The 24,901-nt window shown below is 48.0% G+C and overlaps 1 protein-coding gene across 1 annotated transcript in view; it reads left to right on the forward strand.

Moving 5' to 3' along the window:
- LOC147729873 (ras GTPase-activating protein 4-like) overlaps positions 1-24,901 on the forward strand; it is a 625,955-nt gene that overhangs the window by 528,803 nt on the left and 72,251 nt on the right. The window contains exons 17-18 of the mRNA XM_086954787.1: positions 2,848-2,985; positions 12,974-13,109. Coding sequence (XP_086810913.1) covers positions 2,848-2,985; positions 12,974-13,109 — 274 coding nt within the window. The remainder of the gene's footprint in view (positions 1-2,847; positions 2,986-12,973; positions 13,110-24,901) is intronic.

A 24,901-nucleotide genomic window follows, 5' to 3' on the forward strand; every position in this document is an offset into this window, starting at 1 on the left:
TATATAAAGCCTAAACTCTAGACGTGACACATTCTATAATACCAAACACGCTACTGACTACAAACCATTAACAGTGAATTATGCGCAAGCCAGTAACAAGTGTTTTTTTCGCTGTCAATATCGTACAAGTAGTTATGCCCACTCGGGCAACACTACATATTACTCTGGCGCATAACCACGAGCGGCAGCAATGGGCATGTATATACGGTTAAACACACTGCAGCCTAAACGCGCGCATTACTTACTGCGGTAATTTCAGTCTGTGACACGACGCAGCTAACCGGTTTGGTGAGCACGCTCAAACAAACATGCTGTCACGTTGGGAGGTTACATACTAAGTTAACACAGGCAAACCATAGGGCCTACCAAAACGGGACCTTTTATGAGGAACATCCATGGCAAGCACACGGGGAACCAGTAGCAAAGTGTGCTAACCAATATATATTTTTTCTCTCACGAGAATCTTATGCATTGTCATTTACCTTAAATGTTAGCTGTGAATATTAACATGCTACATGACAAATAAGGTTACCAATATTATTTTCTACACATGTTTTGGTGATTTTTGAATTTTAATCATGTTTAAAATATAAAATATATTCTGAAATACAACGTGTCAAATGTGCAAAAACTGAAGAAAGACCTTTCTAACACACAGGTGAGCCTCAATGTAACCATGGCAACATCTGGTTTAAACTTGTATGTTAATTAATAGACACGCCCATGACTCTTTTCTTGTATATATGTAGAAACGAAATGTAAATGCAGATGTAGTGAACAAGGCGGCAACGCCGAAACGCGTCTAAGCAGATACTGATCGAATAAATCGAGTTTGGATTCAGATTCATGGTGTCAGCGCCTTCTTCAAAATGTACAAGTTTGGCAAGACTGGATATATATATATATATATATATATTTTTTTTTTTTTTTTTTTAAACTACCCATGCAATGGGAAGAATTAAAACCTATACCGAAGATGTTGTGCAAAACTAAAATGTTATGTAAAGCTGCAAGGTATAACGTTAGTGCGTATTACACCTAGTAATAGTGGGCAAGGCACACTGTAACAGAATTTGCAGGCATTTGGCGCGTGACAGAATATCAAAACATACATTTACCAAGAAGCATGAAGTGAAATATAAAAGTGATATCTGTTTGCTTAAATGGAAGAAAATATGTGTATGAAATGTAAGTCACCACAATGCATTACAAGAGTGTGTCTATGCCCAAGTAAACCATACCACCTACTTAGCTTAATACCATAGCAAAGAGAGCCACTTTAAATAAAGAATCTCGTAGCACACTCATAGAACATTGTAGGCTCTGAGAGAAACACAATTAAGAAATGCAGATATTTGCACATACACATATTAGCAACACAAAAACAAGGTGCTGAAATGCCCATGTAAAGCCTGCTAATACAAGTGCATGGGAGTAATGTCCAAATTCAGTTTTCTACATGACTTCTAGTGTGAAACATTCATATTCAGTGAAGTACGGTCAGTAAATGAATAAAACATTGCTCCTTTTGAAGAAATTCAGGCACAATGGAAATAATCTCCTCAGTGCGCAGGCTGCTTTGAAGCCACAATTTTCATTCAGTTAGTCAGGTAGCAATATGTTTCACAGAGTGAGCAATGTGATGCAAAGTGAGGCAATTAATCACTGCAAAGTTTAAATGAAGAGTTCTTCTCACTTTAGTTCAGTTTGTTAACGTGCATCTGCGCTGCCAGAGAAATTCTGAACTGAAAGGAAAGCTGGCTTCCTCAGGGCACGTGGCATCTGTCACAGATACTTCAGCTGTGAGCAGAAAGGTTAATAAAAGGTCAAAGCTTGCCAGAAAGAACACGGAAATACTTCCATTTAGAGGCTCTCACATTCCGACCTTGATTTATGCAGTTTTGCCGACCTCCAAGACTCGGGTGAAGCCAGAAAATCCCTCGGAAAGCCCCGTCACCTCAAGGGAGCCACAGGAATGCCGCCATCTTCCTCGGGCGCAAGCCACGCCCCCCCCCCCCCCCCCCCCCCCCCACTTTTTCTTTCTTATGGCACTGCAAATGAAGGCATGAAGGTCTCCTCTCAGGCACTGGGGAGGTGGGCGCATCAGGCAATCTCGCAGGCCTATAGATGATGAATGTAGATCCTCCACAGTCTGTACAGGGCCGCTCTACTCAAGCAATTGCTGGAACTTGGGCCGAGGTAGGTGGGGCGTCCATACAGGAGATATGTCGAACCACCACATTGTCCTCGCATCACACTCTGACATTACAAGTTGGATTGGTCAAATAATGATAATTTCGCTTCTATGATTCTGCATACAGCAATAAAGTAACTGTTGATTTAATAAATTACAATTTCTGTATCTGTAGTTGTCGGTGCATTTTTTGTTTGAAACGTGGTACATCCTCACTGAATATAGCCTTGGACGAGGAGGATAAGATGAGGGGGTAATGCTTGGATTGCTTAGCAGTAATCTTCATTATCCCGATTCGTAGTCCACCTCATCTCAGTCCATGCCCCTCCTTCCTTACCTTCTGAATGGCACCTCCAATTTCATGTTATGTACTGAGGGTGGATTTGGGAAGGAAGGTTATTCTACCATACTATAGAGGTAGAAAAAGGACAAAGGAAAGCTGGGATTACATCCCAGAATTTGAAAACACTCTGCCTACAGATGGGAAAGCCTCACTGAGTACGGACTGGGACAGGAAGGACTTCAATTTGGGGTAACGAAGATTATCAGTAAGTAATTGAAGAATTCAGTGAGCAAGGTGTTCAGTCACTACTTTACAAGTGTTCTCCAAAACACGTCTCTTAATGCTGCACAGTTGTTTTGTATCTTTTCAGAAAAGCTCATTCATTCCCCTATCGAGAATCAGAGGGGTTGAAAAAGTAGAAGAAAAAAGCTTTGGAAGTACATTTGTCATGCAAATTATATACACGGAAGAGCCGGGGAATCTGGAGGCGCTATATCTACAGTGCAAGGCAAGTTCTCATGTTCATATTGTAAGGACAGCTTTCTTCATTGGTTAATAGTAGACCAATCATGTTTAATGATACTTCAGGGTGTGGAAATGTATGGAAGATGTAGCAACTTGCCAGTTGCAAACTTATTTACAACATCATACTACTCATTTATGACTCACCGATTGATGGCATCATGTGCACACACCACTCCACTAAAGGTTTGACTAGACAAACATTTTCTAAAGGTTAGTGAGAGGATTCATTTTTCTATTTTTCACGCATAAATCTCATTTATATAATCAATTTGTTTAAAATCCTCTCTTGACAAGAAACAAGGCAAAATCCGTGTTCACATCCCATTAAAAGTGTCACCGCAAGAGTCTTGTGCTGTTGGTTTTTCCACACTGTGCCTCCGTCCCAAATACTTCTACTCTGTGAGGAGTAAGTTGTAGTCAGTCTAAATTGAAACCTATAGGACATAAACTGATACAAGGAAAATAATGGGCAATGGTTAGTAATGTTAAAGGAAAAGGTGGTGTAAGCATACTTATGTAACTTCAAATAGTGACTTTTCCAAAGCCATACATTGAGACTGTCCCCATTTTATAGTGCTGCCAAGCTCTACAGTATGTAAATATTTGAGAAGGTAGGAGCTTTGTGCTACCCTCTAAATATGACAATTTGAAGGGAATTAAATATTTTTAATCGCCACTACATCCCTCAGCCAATCAGTGTTCAACTGTCCTCATGGAATCCTAGCTCTTAATTTAGAACACGGAATGGCAGTAGTATTCCATTTTACATCATAAACACTATATAACAAGCAGATCGAGATGCATCATCAAAACAAAGTTTCAAGAAAGCAGACTTTTAAAATTGGTTTGACCAAAATGAGCACCATCTCTACAGAATGTACGAAAAGAGGCATGTAATATAGTTATTTTTTATTTGAAATATGGTCTGCCCCCCATCGGAATAAGGGGTTCTTGAAAGTGACCACAATAGGAAACCTAAAACATGATCCGGCAGTACCAGAAAAAGAGATTGTGTTTACATGGATTAGAAGTACTATGGTTGATAAAAAAGTTGGGGACGTTTACGTTTTTTCTGCAGTAGACCCATGAATTACAGAAGGCATTGATAAGAAAATGGTATCGTGAAAATGATAAGCTGCGAGCAGAAGAAGGAACAAATCAGGTGTTAGCTGTTTTACTTTGCTTAAGTTACCTTTATATTGAGACATTGATGAAGTTAGTTCCACCTTCTAGAAACCTAAAAAAGATGGGGTAGGTTCTTTTTTGGCGTGGTCCCCTTTTAAAGCAAATGTAGTTTTGTTAGACATTAACTGTCATAAAATTGTGGTTGCTCTCTAAGATACTTTCACTCCAAGATTTTTTAATACGTATATATCTTTATTTTGTGCTCCACTGTATGTCAGTATACCATTGGCAAAGGTAAATGAGTTGCTGATCACTGGAGAGAAACTGAGAGTTTTGTTAATGGGTATAAGTGTTATTTAAGTGTCTGGGAGTTGGCTATTACCTCCACCCCAGCACCTAGATATTATATTACATGGGGTTGGATTTGTTGATATAGCCAGGAGCTGAGACTGAATGAATGGGGGTCTTCTAGTCATCCAACTTGATTGCTGCAGTTCTTTGCTTTAATGTTTATCTGTAAACTCAGTATCTGTGAATCATCTGAATTGAGAACACCAGAATAAAAAAATCTCCTTGATGCCAAAGTCAGAAACCAACCCTGGCAGCATCTCGGCGAACTACTCTGTATTGTTGTATCAGTGTGACTCAACCCTGCTCTTCTGGCTGAGTGAGTGGCATCTACATCTAGTTCTCACCCTACTCACTGTTGAAATTGCCAGGGTAAAAATATGTCTTCATACTGGGTGCCAGTGATGTTGCAAACTACTCTTTGGGATGTGCACAGAGCTCAACAATTTATTACACATCACCAAATGAACATAGGGCCTCAATACGATGCTGGTTGGACCGACCGCTCGACTGCCGTATTCACAAGCCCTTTCCAACGCGAAGGCCGCAAAGCTTCCCCCCATCATTTTACAATGCAACCGCTGCTACTGCAGAGGTTACAGCTATGGTGGAGCACATATCCCATAATATGTCACTGCAAATGAGTACCACACTCACAGAAAACATGTGAATTGTACACACCTGCATGGCGTATTTGGGGATATGCATTGTGCACTATGTACCCCATTAATCGATCATGGCAAAATGTGCACAGTCCAGTCAATGGGGATATATACCGGAGAAGGACTTACCTGGATTTCAGCGCCCACAGGATCGCATACATAGGGTTCAGCTGCCAAAGTGTAGGGGGACCTGGAGGAAGGGATCCATCCTGAAAGCTGCTGGAGAGAAGCGAGTTGGGGTGAGCATGAACCCCAAATCCTTTGTTTCTAATGACTCGAGGCAGGTGGTTTGACCACCGTGGTCCAGTCATTGGGAAGCCACTTTGTAATCCAGATGGCAGTTGGAGAACCCTGTACTGCCCTATGGCTGCCGTTTTTCTCTGACTCCATCTCAGCGTTCAGAGAAAGGCTGTCAGAGTCGGCAGTGTTTCTGGAAAGGGGCGACCACTCGGTCCCCCCGAACGTATGGCAGAGTGCCTCGATCCCCCCGGGAAGCCATTTTGGGCGGGAGGCGCGTCTCGGCTGGTATGCCCGAAGCGGCGTAGCCGGGGCGCGCTTTTTCCCGCCCTAGAGTGGGCTGGCCTAGACACTGACGCGGCCGGCCACGCCCTCGGGGCAGGCAGGGGCGGGTTTACGCCCGCCCTGAAGATGGATAAAAAGGGACGCAAGACCAGAAGACATCCTCTTGTTCCTGTGCTCTGAAGCTGCACCTCCTCGCTGCACGTGAGCTCGAGACGGAACGAAGAGCCAATTTTGAGCGTTTTAATCGTTCTTGTTTGTTTTGCAGTTACTTTGTTGGAGAATGCCGAAGAAGGTGGGAAAGCGCATGACTACCGACCAGATGCTGCGTGTTCTCATGAAGGAGATGTCCGAGCTAAAGAAGAGGGTGGACAAGAATGAGGAAAGGGGTCCAAAACGTCCTTTGGCGGGAGCAGCCCCGGGAGGGAAAAACAAGAGGCCCAGGAGGGGGCAGCGGGTGAAGACATCCCGGGTCCCAGTGCCCCGCTCGAGGCTCCAACTCCCGTGCCGGAGGAGGGGAATCCGATTCCCGTTGTGGTCACCCCCGTGTCCGAGGATGATATGCCGCCCGAGCTGGCAGCACAGTTGGCAGCGTGGTTGGGTAAAGGTAACGAGGGCGCCACGGCTGTCGATGCGCAGGCGCTGATGAAGCAATTGCGTGAGAAACGGGAAGCAGCCAAGGTGCCCGTGCCGGCTGCAGTAGGGGACAAGACACCAGGGACGATTGCGACCACAGAGGCAGCGTTTGGTGCAGGTAAGCGGCCATTGCCGATCGCGAGGGATGAGTCAACACCCTCTCGGAGAGAAAAGTTGGGGCAACATGTTCCTTTGGCAATTAAGGAAAAGATTTGGGCGGGGGAGTATGTGAACATTTTTTCATTACTTGTCGATCATTATGAGGTAGAGCATGTAAAGAGTCAGAAGGATCTCATGCATCCGAGTGTTTGGCGCGCAAAAATGGCCGCCTTTAAAGTGAATGAGAATATCGGCAATTGGGGCAATGCTTGGGGAATCTTTACATCAATCTTGGGGGAACGTAGACCTGAGTTGCTTTCCGAGTTCCCAATCTATCAATCACGAATCATGGGGTACTCGACATCGCACCAGGGTAATCATTGGTTCTGTTACGATAATCTGTTCAGAAAGGAAAAGGAGCATAATAAAAGTTTAACCTGGGATTGTTATGATGCCTTGACTTGGGATAAAATGAGGGAGTCAGGAATGTTGAAAATGCCGTTGGTGGGAAGTAATGTTGGCGAGTCCTCCCGGCAATATGCGGGGGCGCCCTTTCGATCAGGTACGGGTGCCGACGATCACTCGAAACCTACCGGCAATACCGGAAAAAGGGGTTTCTGCTTTAATTACAACAGAGGTAAATGTACTAGACCCCAGGGATCGTGTAAATTTAAACATGAATGTAGTGGTTGTGGGTCGTCCCATCCTGAGGCCTCGTGCAGAGCCAGAACGGGTGATAACGGGGGGAGAGGAGGTGCCAAACAGGTCTAATATAGTCCGAGGGGCGCCTTTACCCACTCCGATTGATACCCTGGCGATGATTCCTTGGCTCAGTGACTACCCGGATCGTACTTCTGCTGGGGTGCTGCGGAACGGTTTTTCGTATGGTTTCCGCATCCCGGTAGGGGACTTTCAGGGTGTGGATAAGTGTAAAAACCAACTTTCCGTCCTGCAGCATACGACCGTAGTACAGGATAAGATCCGGAAAGAGGTGACTCGAGGTCGGGTCGCCGGCCCGTTTAGTGTACCCCCGGTCCAGAATTTTGTTTGTTCTCCCTTAGGGGTAGTCCCCAAGAAAGACCCCGGTGAGTTCCGACTGATTCATAATTTATCAGCTCCACGAGGTCTTTCCGTAAATGAGGCAATCGATCCAGAAGTGTGTTCGGTGCGGTACGCATCCTTCGATGAGGCCGTAGCCATTTTGAATCGCCTGGGGCCCGGGGCGCTGATGGCGAAGTCAGATATCGAGTCAGCGTTCCGATTGCTCCCGGTACACCCAGACGACCAGCGTCTCCTAGGATTCATGTTTCAGGGTTGTTATTACATGGATAGGTGTATGCCAATGGGGTGCTCTATATCCTGTGCTTATTTCGAGAAATTCAGTAGTTTTCTACAATGGGTCTTCACAAAGAAAACGGGTTTCCAAGATGTAATGCACTACCTTGATGATTTTCTGTTCCTTGGGGCAGCCGGGGGTCTTGAATGTGGCCGGGCCTTGGCCGAATTTCGTGTGTTGATGAAACAGTTTGGTGTGCCATTGGCGCCGGGTAAAACAGTGGGTCCTACGACTTGCCTCGAGTTTCTGGGGATCGAGTTGGACTCCATTGAGGGGTGTTTCCGTTTGCCAGCTGAGAAAGTGTTGAAGTTCAGGGCTGCGCTGCAAATGTGTATAAATGCATCAAAAGTTACGCTGCAACAATTACAGCAGGTGGTGGGACAGTTGAATTTTGCCTTGAGGGTAATACCAATGGCCCGCCCCTTTTCCCGTTCAATTGCCCAAGCGATGGTCGGCCTTAAAGAGGGCCATCATCGCACGAGACTATCGGCCGAGATCCGCCAGGACATGCGTATTTGGTTAGCATTTTTGGCGGATTTCAATGGTAGAATCGTCTGGAATGAACCAGCCGTGTCTTCTGAAGAGCTGGGGCTATGGACAGATTCGGCAGGAAGCATAGGTTTTGGCGCCATCTTCGGCACGAAATGGTCAGCACAAAGATGGCCGACATGGTGGCATGAGAATGGTCTGACGAGTAATATTGCTTTCCTGGAACTATTTCCCATCTTGGTGGCCTTGAGAACATGGCCCGATGGGTTCAAAGATCACTCTGTCGTATTTTGGTCTGACAATATGACCGTGGTCGAGTGCATCAATAGTCAGGCAGCACGTTGTAAACTGATTTTAAGATTGCTTAAGGAAATTGTTTTACTGTGTATGCAATTGAACGTGCTATTCAGAGCAAAACATGTTCCAGGGGTGATGAATCAGGCGGCTGACGCACTGTCTCGTTTTCAAATGCAGGCTTTTTCGGGTTTCCTCCCCTCAGCGGACCCAGAGCCGGCACCCTTTCCCGAAGCTCTCTGGTCTCTCGGTGCCCCGAACTTCGTCACCTCGTGGGAGAGAGTCTAGCACCAAGGACGAGGAAGGCATACGAAGGGGCGTTTCGGGCCTATTTAGCCTTTTTAGGGAGTGATAGAGAGCGACTTTGGGGTCACGAGGAATGGGTAGTGAATTTCCTGATGTCCTTACGTAGGGCTGGGAAATCGGTGGCTACGGCCCAGAGGCATCGTGCTGCCATTTCCTTTGTTGCCAGAGCACACGCTATTCAGGACCCAACAGCGTCTTTCGTTGTACAGAAAGCGCTGCGTGGGTGGCAACGCCTTGAGGGTCGCAGAGTAGATGAAAGGCGCCCGATAGGTTTGGATAGATTGTCCCAGTTGTTGGCCACACTCCCGGCCACATGTTCATCTCAGTTTGAGGCGGTGCTGTTCCGAGCCGCTTTTACGCTAGCATTTCACGGAGCAATGCGGGTAAGCGAACTAGTTGCAAGGAACAAACTGGATGTGGCGGGGGGTTTGTGCCAGGAACACGTTCAGATCAGGGGAGAAACAATGACTGTCTCCTTTGTAAAGTCCAAGACTGACCAAGATGGGATGGGTGACTGCGTCATCATACGCAGGATTCCTGGGTCCTCCATATGTCCGGTAAAGTGTTTAGAGGATTACCTAGCACGAAGGGTGGCATCATGGGGGGGGACTTTGTTAAGACACGCTGACGCCACCCCACTGACGAAATTTCAGTTTCAGCGGGTGCTTGCGATGTCAATTGCCGCTGCGGGCTTGAACCCGGGCGAATTTGGGACCCATTCCTTTCGGATAGGGGCTGCTACGGAAGCTACAGCCAGGGGTCTTAATGTTGAGCAAGTAAAACGAGTGGGGCGTTGGTCCTCCAATTGTTATAAAAGATACGTGCGGTTGCACATGTTGTGAAGCTGTAATAATGTACTCACGCTTCTTGTTTTTGTTTGGTTTTCAGTTACGCAAGCCTACGAGGCGGGGCGGACTATGCAGTCGACCCTACACCGGGCCAGCGGTCAGACATCACCGGCTGTGAAAAAGGAGGTGTGGGTCGTGGGCCACTCATACGTGAGGCGTGCCGCAGACGTATTCAAAGCAGGTGACATGATTCACGTAGCTGGGGAATACGGGTACAGGATGTCCTTCTACGGAAGGGGCGGTCTCTGTATTGACCAGTTTCAAACATTTTTCGAGGGTTTGTTAGGGCGGACAAGGTCACCGCCGTCTATAGTTATAGTGCATGTTGGGGGCAATGATTTGGTCACCATCGGTAGACGACTACTCCTGGAGGCAATGCTTTCCACTGTAAGTTGGTTGGCGAGGAGAGTTCCGGGGTGCACGATTGCATGGTCCCATTTGATTCCACGAAAGGTGTGGCGGGGGGCTATCTCTATTCCTGCTTTGAACCATTCTGTTAGAAAGCTTAACAATAAAGTGAGTAGGTTGTTCCGTTCCAGGACATTGCATTCTATTTCTCATAGCTGTATTAATGATGACAGTATGTATTTGGGGGATGGTGTGCATTTGTCTTGGGTGGGGAATGAGTTACTCTTAGGAGACTTCTTAGCATGGTTAAAATCGTTGAAACATGACCTTTAGGTAGGAGTTTTGTGGGGGGTCCGGATAGCCGGTCAACTATCCGGCCTGTGGCGGTAAGGTCATGATCGGTGAGCACTAATTGGAAGATCCCTATGAGTGGGCGTCACCCAACACGGATGGGAGCGCTCGGGGGAGGTGGCCTTTGGCCCCTCAACGGGGAGGCGGTCCCTTCTAAGGATGGGTCGCCGAAAGAAGAGGAAAGGCGGTCAAGGCCCCTTCCTGTGTAGGAGGGGTTACAGCCCCCTCCTGGGGAATTTCCCGGGGCCAGTGACATCTGCGACGGCAGATGCGGTAAGTTGTGTGGGGTTGGGGGGAGGTCTACGATACCTTCTAGATACCTCACACGAGTCTTCGAACGACCTTTAACTGGCGTCGAGTTGATAAGTGCCCCCGTCAAGTCAAGGGAAATTGGTAGTAGTTGCACTTGAGTACGCCTCAGTGCTGTCGCCCCTCCCAAGTGGGGGGGGTATGTCTGGTTAGGGATCTTGACACCGGTTACGACCTTGCCGTTGGCCCTTAAACGTTAGGATGTACAATTTCAATATTTCAAGTAAATGTTTTTGTAGGATGTTAGTTCGGCTAGGAGAACCTCTGTATTAGAGAATCTGTTAAGGTTAGCCAAACATCGCAATGTGGTATGAAATTGTACATTAATGTTTAATGTTTTAATTTTTTGTTTTAATAAATACGGCCGGGAGGGTCACTCCCTCCCACTTCCAAAAACTTCAAGAACTGTTTCCGGTTTCCCTCCTTTGGGGATTGTGTTGAGAGGGGGTGGCGGGTATCTCAGCCATATGGAAAGGGGCGACCACTCGGTCCCCCCGAACGTATGGCAGAGTGCCTCGATCCCCCCGGGAAGCCATTTTGGGCGGGAGGCGCGTCTCGGCTGGTATGCCCGAAGCGGCGTAGCCGGGGCGCGCTTTTTCCCGCCCTAGAGTGGGCTGGCCTAGACACTGACGCGGCCGGCCACGCCCTCGGGGCAGGCAGGGGCGGGTTTACGCCCGCCCTGAAGATGGATAAAAAGGGACGCAAGACCAGAAGACATCCTCTTGTTCCTGTGCTCTGAAGCTGCACCTCCTCGCTGCACGTGAGCTCGAGACGGAACGAAGAGCCAATTTTGACCCACCCACCAGCCCCTGAGGACAGCCAGTTGTTTTAATAAAGTTGATCAATTATTCTATTTCGTTTACAGGTTGTTTTAGTGTTATGTTGATATTGAATGTGTAATAAAGATTGGTCTAATTTTACAAGTTTGTGATTAAAGAACTTCGGATTTAAGGTCCATTTATAAACAGGCTTTTTCGGTCATAGTGGCCAATGTAGTTTCGTTTGGTTAGCATTTGTCGTATTTATTTTGGTCGGGCGGTAAGGTCATGATCGGTGAGCACTAATTGGAAGATCCCTATGAGTGGGCGTCACCCAACACGGATGGGAGCGCTCGGGGGAGGTGGCCTTTGGCCCCTCAACGGGGAGGCGGTCCCTTCTAAGGATGGGTCGCCGAAAGAAGAGGAAAGGCGGTCAAGGCCCCTTCCTGTGTAGGAGGGGTTACAGCCCCCTCCTGGGGAATTTCCCGGGGCCAGTGACATCTGCGACGGCAGATGCGGTAAGTTGTGTGGGGTTGGGGGGAGGTCTACGATACCTTCTAGATACCTCACACGAGTCTTCGAACGACCTTTAACTGGCGTCGAGTTGATAAGTGCCCCCGTCAAGTCAAGGGAAATTGGTAGTAGTTGCACTTGAGTACGCCTCAGTGCTGTCGCCCCTCCCAAGTGGGGGGGGTATGTCTGGTTAGGGATCTTGACACCGGTTACGACCTTGCCGTTGGCCCTTAAACGTTAGGATGTACAATTTCAATATTTCAAGTAAATGTTTTTGTAGGATGTTAGTTCGGCTAGGAGAACCTCTGTATTAGAGAATCTGTTAAGGTTAGCCAAACATCGCAATGTGGTATGAAATTGTACATTAATGTTTAATGTTTTAATTTTTTGTTTTAATAAATACGGCCGGGAGGGTCACTCCCTCCCACTTCCAAAAACTTCAAGAACTGTTTCCGGTTTCCCTCCTTTGGGGATTGTGTTGAGAGGGGGTGGCGGGTATCTCAGCCATAAGCAGGCGGTCCGATTACAGAATGCATGCATCATAATGTGGCAGTTGGACTGACCAATTCAGACGAGACCATGGACGCCGGTCCGACCGGCATCGTAATGAGGCCCATAGTCTCAGATGGTATGACTGTAAGCTATGCCACATAAAATCCTAGCCGACCACTGAATGGAACTGACAAGGGTAAATGATAATGACGTGCTAGGCTACTGCAGCTTAGTTTTCATCAAGCTTCCGATCACGCTCAACTGCAGATCCCAAAAGCAGCCTGCCGTAAGATGCCAAAATATGATGAGGCATGATCACATAAGACCGGACGTGAAAGCACTCTAGTGCATTCCGAATGATGCAAGTATCCAATTCCCAGTTCCTTGCACCATGCACTAGTCCTCCTGAGGTAAAGGCATGCATGTTTCTGGCTTTTAAGGTCAAAATACGTGCGTTTTGCTAGTTATATGTCTAATGAACGATCCACAGAGGAGCTTCAACCCTGCCTTTAAACAAACATTTTTGTTTGAATTTCAGTGTGTCAATGAATTGAACCAGTGGTTGTCAGCACTGAGAAAAGTGTGTGTTAACAACACAGAGATGCTGTGCTCATATCATCCTGGAGTCTTCAGAGGTGACAAGTGGAGCTGCTGCTATCAGAAGGATAAAGCAGGTGAGGGGCACAGTGCCTCGACTGACATTCTGTGTGTATGAAAACATGCAAACCTAAAGCAGTTGAGTGTGCCTTGTTAAAACACAGAAGTTCTTTGCTCAGTGCATCATAACTATTTCTTAACTATTAGGGCTGTTAAATATGTACCCTTTGTTCAGCTGCACACAATTGATAGTGCATCAAGCAATTATTCCGGCGAGACAACGCTAAACAAATGTACTCACTACAAAAGCACATCAGGCACATGCACACCTTGGTCTCTGCTACCAAAATGAGCTGATCCAAAACAGAGTCTGAAGATTATCAAGAGCAGATGGTCATTGGGATTCATTTCATTTTATTTTGTGGTTTTAAGTTACCAGTGGGCTGCATTGTGATGCATATTAGCGTGTTAGTAAACATTTGTTTCATCACAAGACAAACAGTAAGATCTGCATCGTATGATGCACCAGTTGAAGTGATGACACAATTGGCAAAGACATATTAATGGCAACCAAATATTGGAAACATAAATGGAAGTGTAATGGTTTTATAAAGTGAAATCAACTATTTGTTGTATATTTCAAGTGAAACTGATACAGTACTCAAAGGATACATATAGTGTTAATATTTACTTCTATAAGTTGTACTTTTTTGGTACATACAATGATGATGAATTAGTGTGATTATCGGGTCTCCAAAAAGGCACAGAGCCCATCCATCTCATCCAGTTAAGCAAAATTTTGGCCCAATTGCTAAGAGCCCTTTCGTCATCGTTCCAAAAAAAAGGAAGTAAAGAGCATCTCTTTGGGGAAGACTTTTAAAAAATGAGGAACAGACAACCAGATTTTCTTTTGTCTGTCAATAAGGAGAACACTGCAGTCTATCTTACAATGGAAGATAAATGTACTAAATTTAGCTTGTAGGAGGAGCTGGTCCCAGAGCGGTAGAACAATTGTTCGATGGATCACCATTTACTGGTTGCAGTATTATGATAAGTTAAGAATTTAAGGCAGAAGGAGTCAGGCCACATCACCTAACAGGATGTAGTTGATGACATCAAAGAGGTCGGAATGTATTAGAGAGAGTTTAGTAAGTTTTGAATGTACAAGAAAGGTACAACTAGGTAGTTGAGCCATAAAGTTTTAAGCAAAGATCTAAAATGTGTATTTTTGACAATAAAAATTGTATATAACAAATTAGATGAAAAAAAAATAAAGTACAGACAAATTACATTTAGCTAAATCTACTCTCCTTTGTAAAGTGTCTGACACAAATGTTTTCTTGATGCTTCGGCCTACAGATAATTTTTACAGGCCATCTGCAGGACACTGATGTACCTATAGTTATTTTGTATACACCAAATTAGCTAAACTCTTCTCAAGGATGAATTTGGAAGGATTGTTTTACTACAACTATGTTTAAAATGCTGCTGTAATATTTGATTCATATATAGGTATGCTAAATAGCACCACAGAAAGCCTGTATGAGATCCACCATTAAGAACCAGGAAGAATCTAGTGTGAAATCCCCCAAAATAATGTCATTACAAGTATCGGACACCGTTGATATCCCAGAAACGACACCCACATTGTGCAATTGTTCAACCGCTACTAACGAGAAAGCACCTTGTAATTTGGTGTCCTGGAATGTTGCTGGCTTGCACTCAAAGCTGAGTGAACCCATTTGGTGAGAGTTTCTACTAAATCATGATCTCCTTTGTCTTCAAGAGATGGGCTAGGGATGCGAATCACATCAATGGGTTTAAAACTTTACATAAAAGGGCAATTGGAGGACACAGAGGAAAACCTAAAGGTGGGCTCTGTACCTAAATTTCTAATAGTTTAAATGTTCAGGCTGACCTTTATTTAGAGGACATCTATTATCAGTTAATCAGGATTAAACTAGGCAGTAAGCAACGTTTGATCTTGATTAACTTTTATAACAATATACCAGCGCTTAGCATAGAACATGTTATTAAAAAGCTATGCAGTGATATACAATCTTTATGGGGAAAATCTGCCAAAGACACGGTTGTTATCTTGGGTGGGGATTTTAATTGTGTTTATGTACACATACTGTAAGTAATATCTGTGGTCGTGAAGCTGAAGAAGGGCTTAGCAGTATCCATTTTTGTCATTATAGTCAGGGGGAGATATTTAACGAGATGTTGTGTCTTCTAGATCTAGGGTGTGAAAATAATATGTGCCCAAATCCTCCTGCATTGAGTCATACATTTAATGGTAGGGGCCTGTGTTCTACTATAGATTTCATACTTTTTTTTTTTTAAACCAGATTTTATTGGAATTTCAAAACAAATACAAAGCACACATTCAATGGGTATCAACCATGTCTTTCTTACATTGGTATTCGGCCAAAAAGTGGTATTATTCTTTTACTATGGTAAAGGTAACAACCCCGTTAAACAGAACCTCCCCCCTCCCTCCTTGAGTTGCATCTGACATATAATCACAATCTGCGTGTTCTGGTAAGGCGCATGAATCACTTTTTCACAAACAATAGCCTTTGACCTTTTGGGGTAGGCTTCTATTCAATGCCCTACTCAGCCGTTCTCTTGGTCCGGGGCTGCAGGTTGCGGGGTGCTCGTCCGGCTCTCATCATCTCGGGTCGTAGCTAGCAATTCATTCACTAGACCTTCCCATGCTCTGGCTCTATCCAATTTGCCTATCCTGCGTTGAGCCTCCCTAAGCAATACCCTGCCCTCTGCCCCCGCCCATCTTTCCAGCTCATTATTGCAGGGGGTGATCCTGGGTCCCCCCGGCGTCTTCCAGGTCTTGGCTATTTCTCTTTTTGCTAGGATGTACACCAGGTCCTGGAACTTTCCAGTTATATTGTTTATGGCCGTGTGGGGGAACCACCCTAATAGGTAGTGCTCCGAGGTGTGTGGGAGGTCCTTGGCTATGAGTTCACCCACTACTCGTCGTACTTCCTCCCAAAAAGGTTGAAGCGTGGGGCAGTCCCAGAACATGTGGAGTATGTGTGCCTCCCTTTACCCGCAGCGCAGGCATGCTGCTGTGTCCGTTCCAAAATACCTCTGGATTCTGGACGGTGTAAGGTATGCTCTATGCAGGACATAGAAATTAATTAGTTTGAACCTTGCATTTAGGGATATCTTCGGGCTACACTCTAGGATCTTAGCCCACTCCGTCTCTGGAATTTGTTTCCCTAGATCTTCCTCCTATTGTAGAAGCAGGCGCTCTTGTGGCTGTTGTGTGTCATGTTTTTTGGCTTTATAAAGGCAGAAAACTGTCTTAATCCTCCCCGCAGATAGTGCTACATACTTGCACCCACGGTTTAGCTTCCCCCTCTCTCCAATGGCGTCCAATCCCTCTCACGAGGGCCCCATGCTTCAGAAAGTGGCCTCCCGGTAACTCGTACATGGCTCTCAGCAGTGGCGTCACTAGGGTTGGTGTCACCTAGTGCGGGTAACTCATGCTGTCACCCCCTCACGACTTACCCCATGATCCATGATGCCCCCCCAGATACCCTTACAGGCCCCCCCACATCTCCCTCATCAGAGCCGAACGCTCAAGTTTACCAGTTCAATGTGTGTGCAGGTCATTCAGTCCAGGTGCATTCTGGTACTTGTAGTCACGCGATTTACAAAATAATGAAGAAGACTGCAAGAACAAGAATGCAAAACAAAGCCCAGATTTTGGGGAATTCTCAGGTTTGCGTCAGATTGTACACACCCTAAGTAACCTGAGGAGAAGTGAACTTGCAGTTACAGAGACTAACGGCAGGGCCACTGGAATTATCTCATTTCTGTGTAAATGTGAGTTTACCCCACTTGCCACATAATTCACTGCCGGATGCATTAAAGATATATTTTCACCAAAAAACATGCTTCTAGTTCACATGGATCAAACGTCACTACAGGAGAGTAACACACATGCTGCTACACAGCAGGGGATGCATACAAAGGCGCACTGGTCTCCTTTTAGTTGCAAATTGCTCTGCTAAACTGATCATTTTGAGGTGAGACGCCTAGGTGGCCGCACAGTGTGTGTCGCTGTAAGCCACTATTAGGCCAAATGTCCCTTTTCTTGCCGCATAATTCAGTTGGCGTTCCTATGGGGACAGAGGAGATTTCACGACAGGCAGCTGGGGCTGGGGCAGTGCCAGTCATGTCAGGAGTGACATGCGACCTCTTATGCCCCGTCTCTGGCGGGCTGCTGTGGGAACCCGTCTGCTGGGAAGCTTCGCTGTTCCCCTGGGGTCACCAGGTCAGCCCCTGGTTCCATCTTTCCAATGCCCTGGTGTGTCTCCATGCGTCTGAGGGTGTGTGTTAGAAGGAGGCGCTGGTCGCCCCAGGGACCTTAGACGGGCCCAGTGAGCCCCTCCATCGCCCACTCGCAGGGGCTATCTTGCCAAAGCTGTAGCACCAAACACTCTTCCCTTCCCCTCCCGTCTCCTTCTTTCATTACCAATTATTTCCCTCTACTCTCCTTCTTTCTACTCCACTAAATCTTTCTCCCTTCGCTCTCCCTACTTCTCCATTTCATTTCTTTTGCCTTTTCACTCCAGGTCTAGTTTACTTGCTTTGCCATCTACCCTCTCCTATGTTCAGTTTAGTTCCTTTCAAACCCTTTTCTTCCAGTCTACCTTATCGCTGGGTCTTCCTTTCCTTTTCTTTCCCTTTCCCCTTTCCCCTTACCTCTTTTCTTTTTCCTTTCTTTTCCTTCTCATCGCTGGGTCTTCCTTTCCTTTCCTTTTTCTTTTCTCCTTTCCTTTTCTTCTCTCCCTCATCGATCTTTTCCCCTCCCCCTCACCTCTAAATACTGCTGTTGGCATCAACTCTTTTTTCTAATACATTTTTGACCCCCACCCCCTTGCCTGTGCACGCGGATGAAGGCTCTGCGCCAAGAAGTGACTTCTCTTTACAAATGCCTAATTCAATTTAACTCTCCGCTGTCTCCTCCTGTGAGCTGATATTTCTAGGTCTCTTGTCTTGCCATCTCTACCTGTGAAGTCTGTCTCTCTCCCCCCCTCAACTTGGCTGTTCCCTTCGACCCCCTCCCTTCCCACGTTCTATCCTTCAACACTCTCGCACTGCCGCCATGCGCCTCCCCTCCAGCACGGGGCTTCCAGCCGCTCAGCCTTTTCAACGGAGTCTCCAGAGTGTAAGGCCAGTGCCTTCACAACACGCTCTCCTTTCCCAGTGTGGGGGGCAGAGACAGCAGGAGGGTCAGTCACCCGTCTCGGAGCGGACCCGGACTCAATTCCCAGGCAAGGAAGCAAGCAAAGCCTGCCCTGGGAGGATGCACAAAAAAAGGGGGCACGCGGGCACCCCCTCAATTAAAAAAATACAAAAAACTGGCCGGTGGTCTTAGGAAATATAGGCAGCTTCAGATAACAAAGCAACTAGTATGAACTTCTAGGGAATTTAATGCAAGCTGCACCAGACACGTCTAGGAGGCAGGGGTGTAACACGAAACTAGGACCCTCCCTCCCGCCCCCCCTCAGAAGTCGACGTCACTCGGAAATATCAAGGTCAAAAGGGTAAATGCGGGGGACACGGGGCCTCCTGCGCAGAAGGGGGCTATGCTAGGGCCCTAGAGGGAGGCTCGAACATGTAAACATACAGAGACCATGTCTCTGGGAGGGTTACTGTGGTATGGGGTAAATGTGATTGGGCACTGCGGGCAGGCCTTGGCCATAATTGAAACACCAGCACCCCAGGGCGGTTGAAGTTTTCGGGGTGCCAGGATGGAGTAGCACAGCTCGCACTTACCAGCTGCAGAGGAAGACAAGAGTGCACCTGGCGCTGCAAAACCCCATGGGCAGAGATGAAAACAGCGGGTCCGGGAGCCACGTCACGTGAGTGACGTTTCGAACCTCTTTGTCGTCCGGACGCCGACGTCGTAGCCTAATTGGACAATAATCTTGGCCGGCGGCCGGGTAAGGTTCGACAGACAGTAATATTATTTCGTATGTTGGTGTCACGACACACCAAAATGCAAAATAATATTAATGTCTGTCGAACCTTACCCGGCCGCCGGCCAAGATTATTGTCGACACGGTGTCACCCGGTGCGGTCCGCACCCCCCGCACCATCCTAGTGACGCCACTTGCTCTCAGCTCTTCAAATGGTAGCAGCACAGAGTCCATGTACAAGTCTCCCATTGTTTTCCGACAGCACAATGGTTAAGCACTCCACACAATGTACATTTAACAATAGTAATCAATACAGTAATCCGAAAGGAACACTTCAGTAGGACTCAGAGTTCTTTTCTTGCTTTTATTAACAATCTTCAAAAAAACGTAGCCAACGCGTTTCGTCCATAGGACTGCTTCAGGGCGAAAGGTATTCACACGTTTTTTTCAAAATCTTTTTTGCAGAGCTTTCTATATTATCCGTGGTTATCCGTTCAAAGGTAAGTAGTAAATGGTATTACCGGCCTTATTATATGTAGCAGTAGTCAAATTCTTTATTTTTCACATTTTAATTTTCAGAGCATCAGAAGTGTGAGGCATAAATGGCCTTATTACGAAGGATAACAATCAAATCCTTCTGTACATCATGATCACAAGGTCACCAAGGACGTATTTATTCAATGTCCGCAACCCATCAGTTTTCGATCGCGAGCAGCGTAAGCCTTCTCCCTCGATACCGGTAGTTCCCATTGTTTTCCGTCCTGCTTCTACCCAGTCCTCTAGCCCTGTCCAGTACCCTCCCTGTGGCAGATGGCGCAGAAGCGTGATGGGGAAGTCTGGAGAGTAGGAGCTCTTGACACCTGCGCGCCGCAAGTACCTGGCCCAGCAGCGCACTATCGCCTTGGTCTCCGTTGTGTCAGCAGATGTGTCGCGCCGTACTCGGAGTAATATCTTCGTGAGGGTTGCAGTGTCCAGGGCAGCCAGGCACCGCTCTCACTCTGGGTCACGATCAGCCGCAAGCCATTGGATCAGCCAATACAGTTGAGCAGCTATGTAATAGCCCTCAAGGTCGGGGACTGCTAGTCCCCCCTCTGCCGTAGAGCGCGGCAAGGAGGTCAGTGCTACACTCCTACGGCCCGCTCCCCGGAGGAACAATGTGATTGCTGAATCAAGGTCTTTGAATGTGGTCTGTGGGATTCACACCGGGAGGGTCCGAAAATAGTACAGTAGGCGGGGAAGTGCTATCATCTTCAGGACAGCTACCCGTCCAGCTACAGAGAGCGGCAGCGTTCCCCAGAAATCCATTGCAGACTTTATCGATCAGATCGCTCTGCCCACATTGCCTTCTAGCAGGTCTGCCGACTCATGGTATATTTTGACCCCAAGTTTTTGTAGGCAGCATGGCTACCATTTCAGGAGTTCCAGCTCAGGCGGTGGGGGGACATTGGGCGAGACAGGGTATAGGCTGGATTTTCGCCATTTGACTTTAAGGCCTGATATAGTACCAAAGCGGGCTAACATGCTTCGCGCTCCTCGCAGTTCCTCAGCCGTGTTATTAAGGAACAGCAGAAGATCATCTGAATACAGGGCAATGAAATGTTGCCCTAGGTATGTCCTCAGGCCGCTGAACTCCTGTCCGCTTCGGGCCCTGCACACCAGCGGCTCCATGGCTAGAGGGAACAGGAGCGAGGAGAGCGTGCACCCCTGTCTCGTGCCTCTCTCCACCTTCTGTCGGGGTGAGATGATCTTACCCGTGCGCACCGGGCTGTGGGAGATGCAAGTAGTCGTACCCAGCCCAGGAAGCCTTCCCCTAGTCCCATCCTAGCAAGGACATCATAAAGGTAAGGCCACTCCAGGCTATCAAAGGCCTTTTCGATGTCTACTGCAAACACAGCCGCCTGTTGCTTATCGTACCCACCTGAGCTCATTACAGTAAGGAGTTGCCTGATGTTTTTGGCCGTATTCCGTCCTGGGATGAATCCGGCTTGATCTACGTGGACTAGCCCTGGCATATGGGGGAGAGGGCACTTCGCAAGGATCTTGTTTACGATTTTGTAATCCATGTTTAACATGGATAGTGGCCTGTAGGCTGTGTAATTATACGGTTTGAGGACTGGTACAATAAGCGCCTCTCTAACACTTTACGGCTGCACTCCTGCGTCCCGAGCATCCTGGTACATCTTAACCAGTCTGGGTGCCAATTCCTCCGAGTAAGTTGCATAGAACTCAGCCGGGGTCTTATTCCTTAGCCATGCTTTTGATGGCGGCTCGCACCTACCTCTGTGATATGTCCATGCCCAATTCCTCCGCCTCCCCAGGAGCCAGCTGCGCCAGTCGAAGGTCTGTTATGTATTCCCTGGTACCCGTGGAACTGGCTGTTCATGAGCTCTTGTAAAGCTTTGCGTAGTAGCGAGCAAATGTTTCATTAATCTCTATCTGCGCATAATGTCTGATGCCCATCTCGTCTTCAATTCCACGAGAGGCGAACTCCTGCTCACTTGATTCGACAGCCACGCTAAAAGGAACCCTGACTTGTCTCGCTCGGCGTCGGTACGCACCAAGTATTGTTTACAATCAAAGCACTGAAGTCTTTCTATCTGCTTTGCTACTTCCTCCTTGGCCTCAAGGAGTGCTTGTTGCAGTGCTGGTTGTTCTGGTCTCTTGAGTTCCAGTTTCCTGAGGGCCGTCTCTGTCCCTTTCGATTCCCCCAGGAGAACCTGCCTGACCCCGGTGGTACGCGTGATGCACTGTCCCCGCAGGACTAATTTAAAGGCATCCCACTCCACATTCGTCGAGGAGGCCGTTCCTTCGTTAGCCGCAAAGTAGTGTGTTATTTCCCCCCTGATCTCCTCTCGGAAGGCCTGGTCCTCCAGAGTGTCCGGTCGGAGTCGCCAGGTAGGGATCGCTGATAGGGGATGACCCAACTTTAGGGACAGGACAAGTGGGTTATGGTCGGATATTGTGCGGGCTAAGTATTCAGCAGTTGTGACATTGCTTTGCACGTCATGAACGGCTGAAAAGAATGAGTAGTCTCAGTCGTGAGGGTGTAGGGTCCTCGAAGTGTCAAGCAGCCCCAGCTCTGTCTCCAGGTATGGAAAGCGTGCGAGGCCCGCGCTGCGTGTGAAGTACGGAGAGGGGGGTGGGACCGGTCTAATTGTATATCATCTACAAAATTAAAGTCGCCCCCAAGTAGGATAGTGCCCGTCAAGTACTTCGATAAGCAGTGACTCAGCCGTGCAAAAAAACCTGGCTGGTCTACATTAGGGGCGTAATCGTTAATTATGCTTATGTCCCTACCCTCTGGTTGCCCCTTTATAGCCACATAGCACCCCTCTGGGTCTATTACTGAATCAGTCAGCTGGAAAGAGACTCCCACCTCTATCCAGATTAGCACCCCCGCGCATATGCCGAATAAGTAGTGTAGAAGAGCTGATCCCTCCATCGTTCTACAAAGCTTCCCCCTCCTTCTGCGTCAGATGTGTCTCCTGCAGTAGGGTCACCTTGGCTCCCCGCCGCCAAATGTAAGAGAGAACATTGTGGCGTTTCGTCATTGTGTGCATACCCCTGATCTTCCATGTCATACATTTATACTGCGGTGTGTCAGCCATGAGAGTATATTTGGGTTCCAACCACCGCCCTCCCCCACTCTTGTCGATCGACTGTGCGCTACATACCATTCTGCATAGTTCCCCGTAATCTGCAACTCAAGGCGTCCCCCCCTAATCAACAGTAAACAATTCCCCCAACTCCCACTCCCCAGGATAGGCCGAAGAACATCTCCCATCCAAACTACAATCGTAACGTCTGCAAGTGACTGCTTGCAGTTCAGTCAGCCAATCGCAGGCGGTAGGCTGCTGGATCACCGTGTTCCCAGTCTCTGCAGCCGCCTCTGGAGTTCAGTGTCCCCTCAGGAACCCTGCTTCACCCCCCCCCTCCCCCCCCCCACCAACAGGCCCGGTACCTTACTGCTGGGCCAGCTGCCTCTCGATGCACTTTAGGCTTGCGCTGGAGAAGGTTCCACTCCCCCCAGCTAGGCGATATCATCTGCCGTCTGCGGCGAGACTTCCGGTAGCACCACGCTCGGCGCCTCAGACTCACTGGATCCATGCTCCGACCCAGAGTCCCCCAGAGTGCCACTGTCCTCCGGGGGTATGAACCCCCTCTTTGCCGCTGATCAGCGCCACCACCTGTATCACATTCTGGCGCTCAAGCTGAACCTCTTCCTGTGTCGGTGCCAGAGAGTCTCTCATGGGCCGCCAGTCCCTTATTCTCCGACTCTCGCTGCGATCCCATCTCAGCATGCCTTTCGAGCCAGTCTGACACCTCTTGTGGACATTGAAATAATTCTGTGCATGTTCCTGTGACGATTCGTAGTATGGCTGGATCCTGCATCGCATACTTGTAATTCAGTTGCTGCAGCCTCTGCTTCAAGCCCCGATAAGAACCTATTTGCCGCTGCACTTCTCCGGAGAAGTCTGGGAAGATGCACACCACCGAGTTGCCCACCTCTATGTCTCCTTTGAGGCATGCGTTGGTCAGGATATGATCCCGATCTCTAAAGTGCAACAGTTTTGCTATCACCACTCGCGGTGGTGCTTCAGGTATAGGAGGCTTCACCGGGACCCGATGCGCCCTCTGGAGGGCGAAGAAATTCGACAGTCCGTCTGGCGCCACCGTCTCCCGCAGCCATCCCTCCTGGTAGGTTACCATACTGCGGCCTTCAATTTTCTCCGGCAGGCCGATGATCCTGAGGTTACTATTCGGCGATCTATTTTCGGCGTCTTTGGCTCTAGACTCCAATGTTTTCATTTTCGCCTCCAGCGTTGTGAGTCGATGTTTCATGGTGACTATGTCCAGCAGTGTTTCAGAGAGTTGTCCCTCCGTTGTCTTGACGCGGTCCACCAGTTTTTTGTGGTCATCACTAAGTAGACCCAGATCCAAGGACAGTGAGTCTATTTTGTTTTCCAAGCGCTCGCTGGATTAGATAATAGCCTGTAGAATGTCCTGCAGTGATGGGTCCCCAGTGGATTCTGCTTGCAGAGGGACCTTCCCCCTCTCCTCCACCTGCTTATCCGACAGGCCCTCATCCCTATCTTTCTTCTTAAGGGGCTTCCCCATGATGCCCTCTCGGTCTACTGTGCTTCTGGTGCTGCGTGCGCTCATAGAGCACTCCCTTCACAAGTGTGTCTGCCCCCGCCGCAAGCTCTACCAGTTGGCGCGTCAAGCTTGTCCAGTGGGGTAGGAGGGGTTACGGTGTTGCTATGTGTTCTGACCCTTGGCACTCACCAACAGGTCTCACACTCGACGTGTGGGCTCTCCCGCGTGAGGCAAGGTCTCTCCAAGGCCAGCGGACTCTGTGGTCGGGATCCTCTTTGGCGCCAGTGGCGGTGCGTCCATTGGGGCCTTGGGGCGTTGCCCCACTAGCCATGGACGACGGCCAAGTCACGCATTTGAGAAAGAATAGCAAAATAAAAGAAATTAATCTGAGCGCACTGCGCTACCGGGACAAGCCCGACAGAATCGGGCATCACAGAAGGAAGTGGGGCCGGGGGCGGGGCTGCGGCAGAGAGTGACAGCGCAGCCAGTATAAATAGCGCAGCAGCAGCAGTGCGTCATGTGTGCGCATGTCAAAATCAGGAGTAGTAATTTGTTAGACTGGCCCGCGCATGCGCACACGTATTACACCTTCCCTCCTCCTCCTCCCCTATAGCACTTAGACACAGTGGGACCTGGGGCCCCCGGTCTCATTATGGGCAGTTTATAATCCTGCTCGGGCTGCTCTTATCCAATCCTGGCGCAGTGGCACTGTTAATGCTGCGCCAGGATTGGCTGAGTAGACTGCACCAGGATGGTGCCGCTCGTAGGTGGTGGCTGTGCTCAGGGCCGCACTGTATGGCCAATCACATGTGGCTATA

This window comes from Lissotriton vulgaris, chromosome 2_1, assembly GCF_964263255.1.
Source record: "Lissotriton vulgaris chromosome 2_1, aLisVul1.2, whole genome shotgun sequence".
Lineage (NCBI taxonomy): Eukaryota > Metazoa > Chordata > Amphibia > Caudata > Salamandridae > Lissotriton > Lissotriton vulgaris.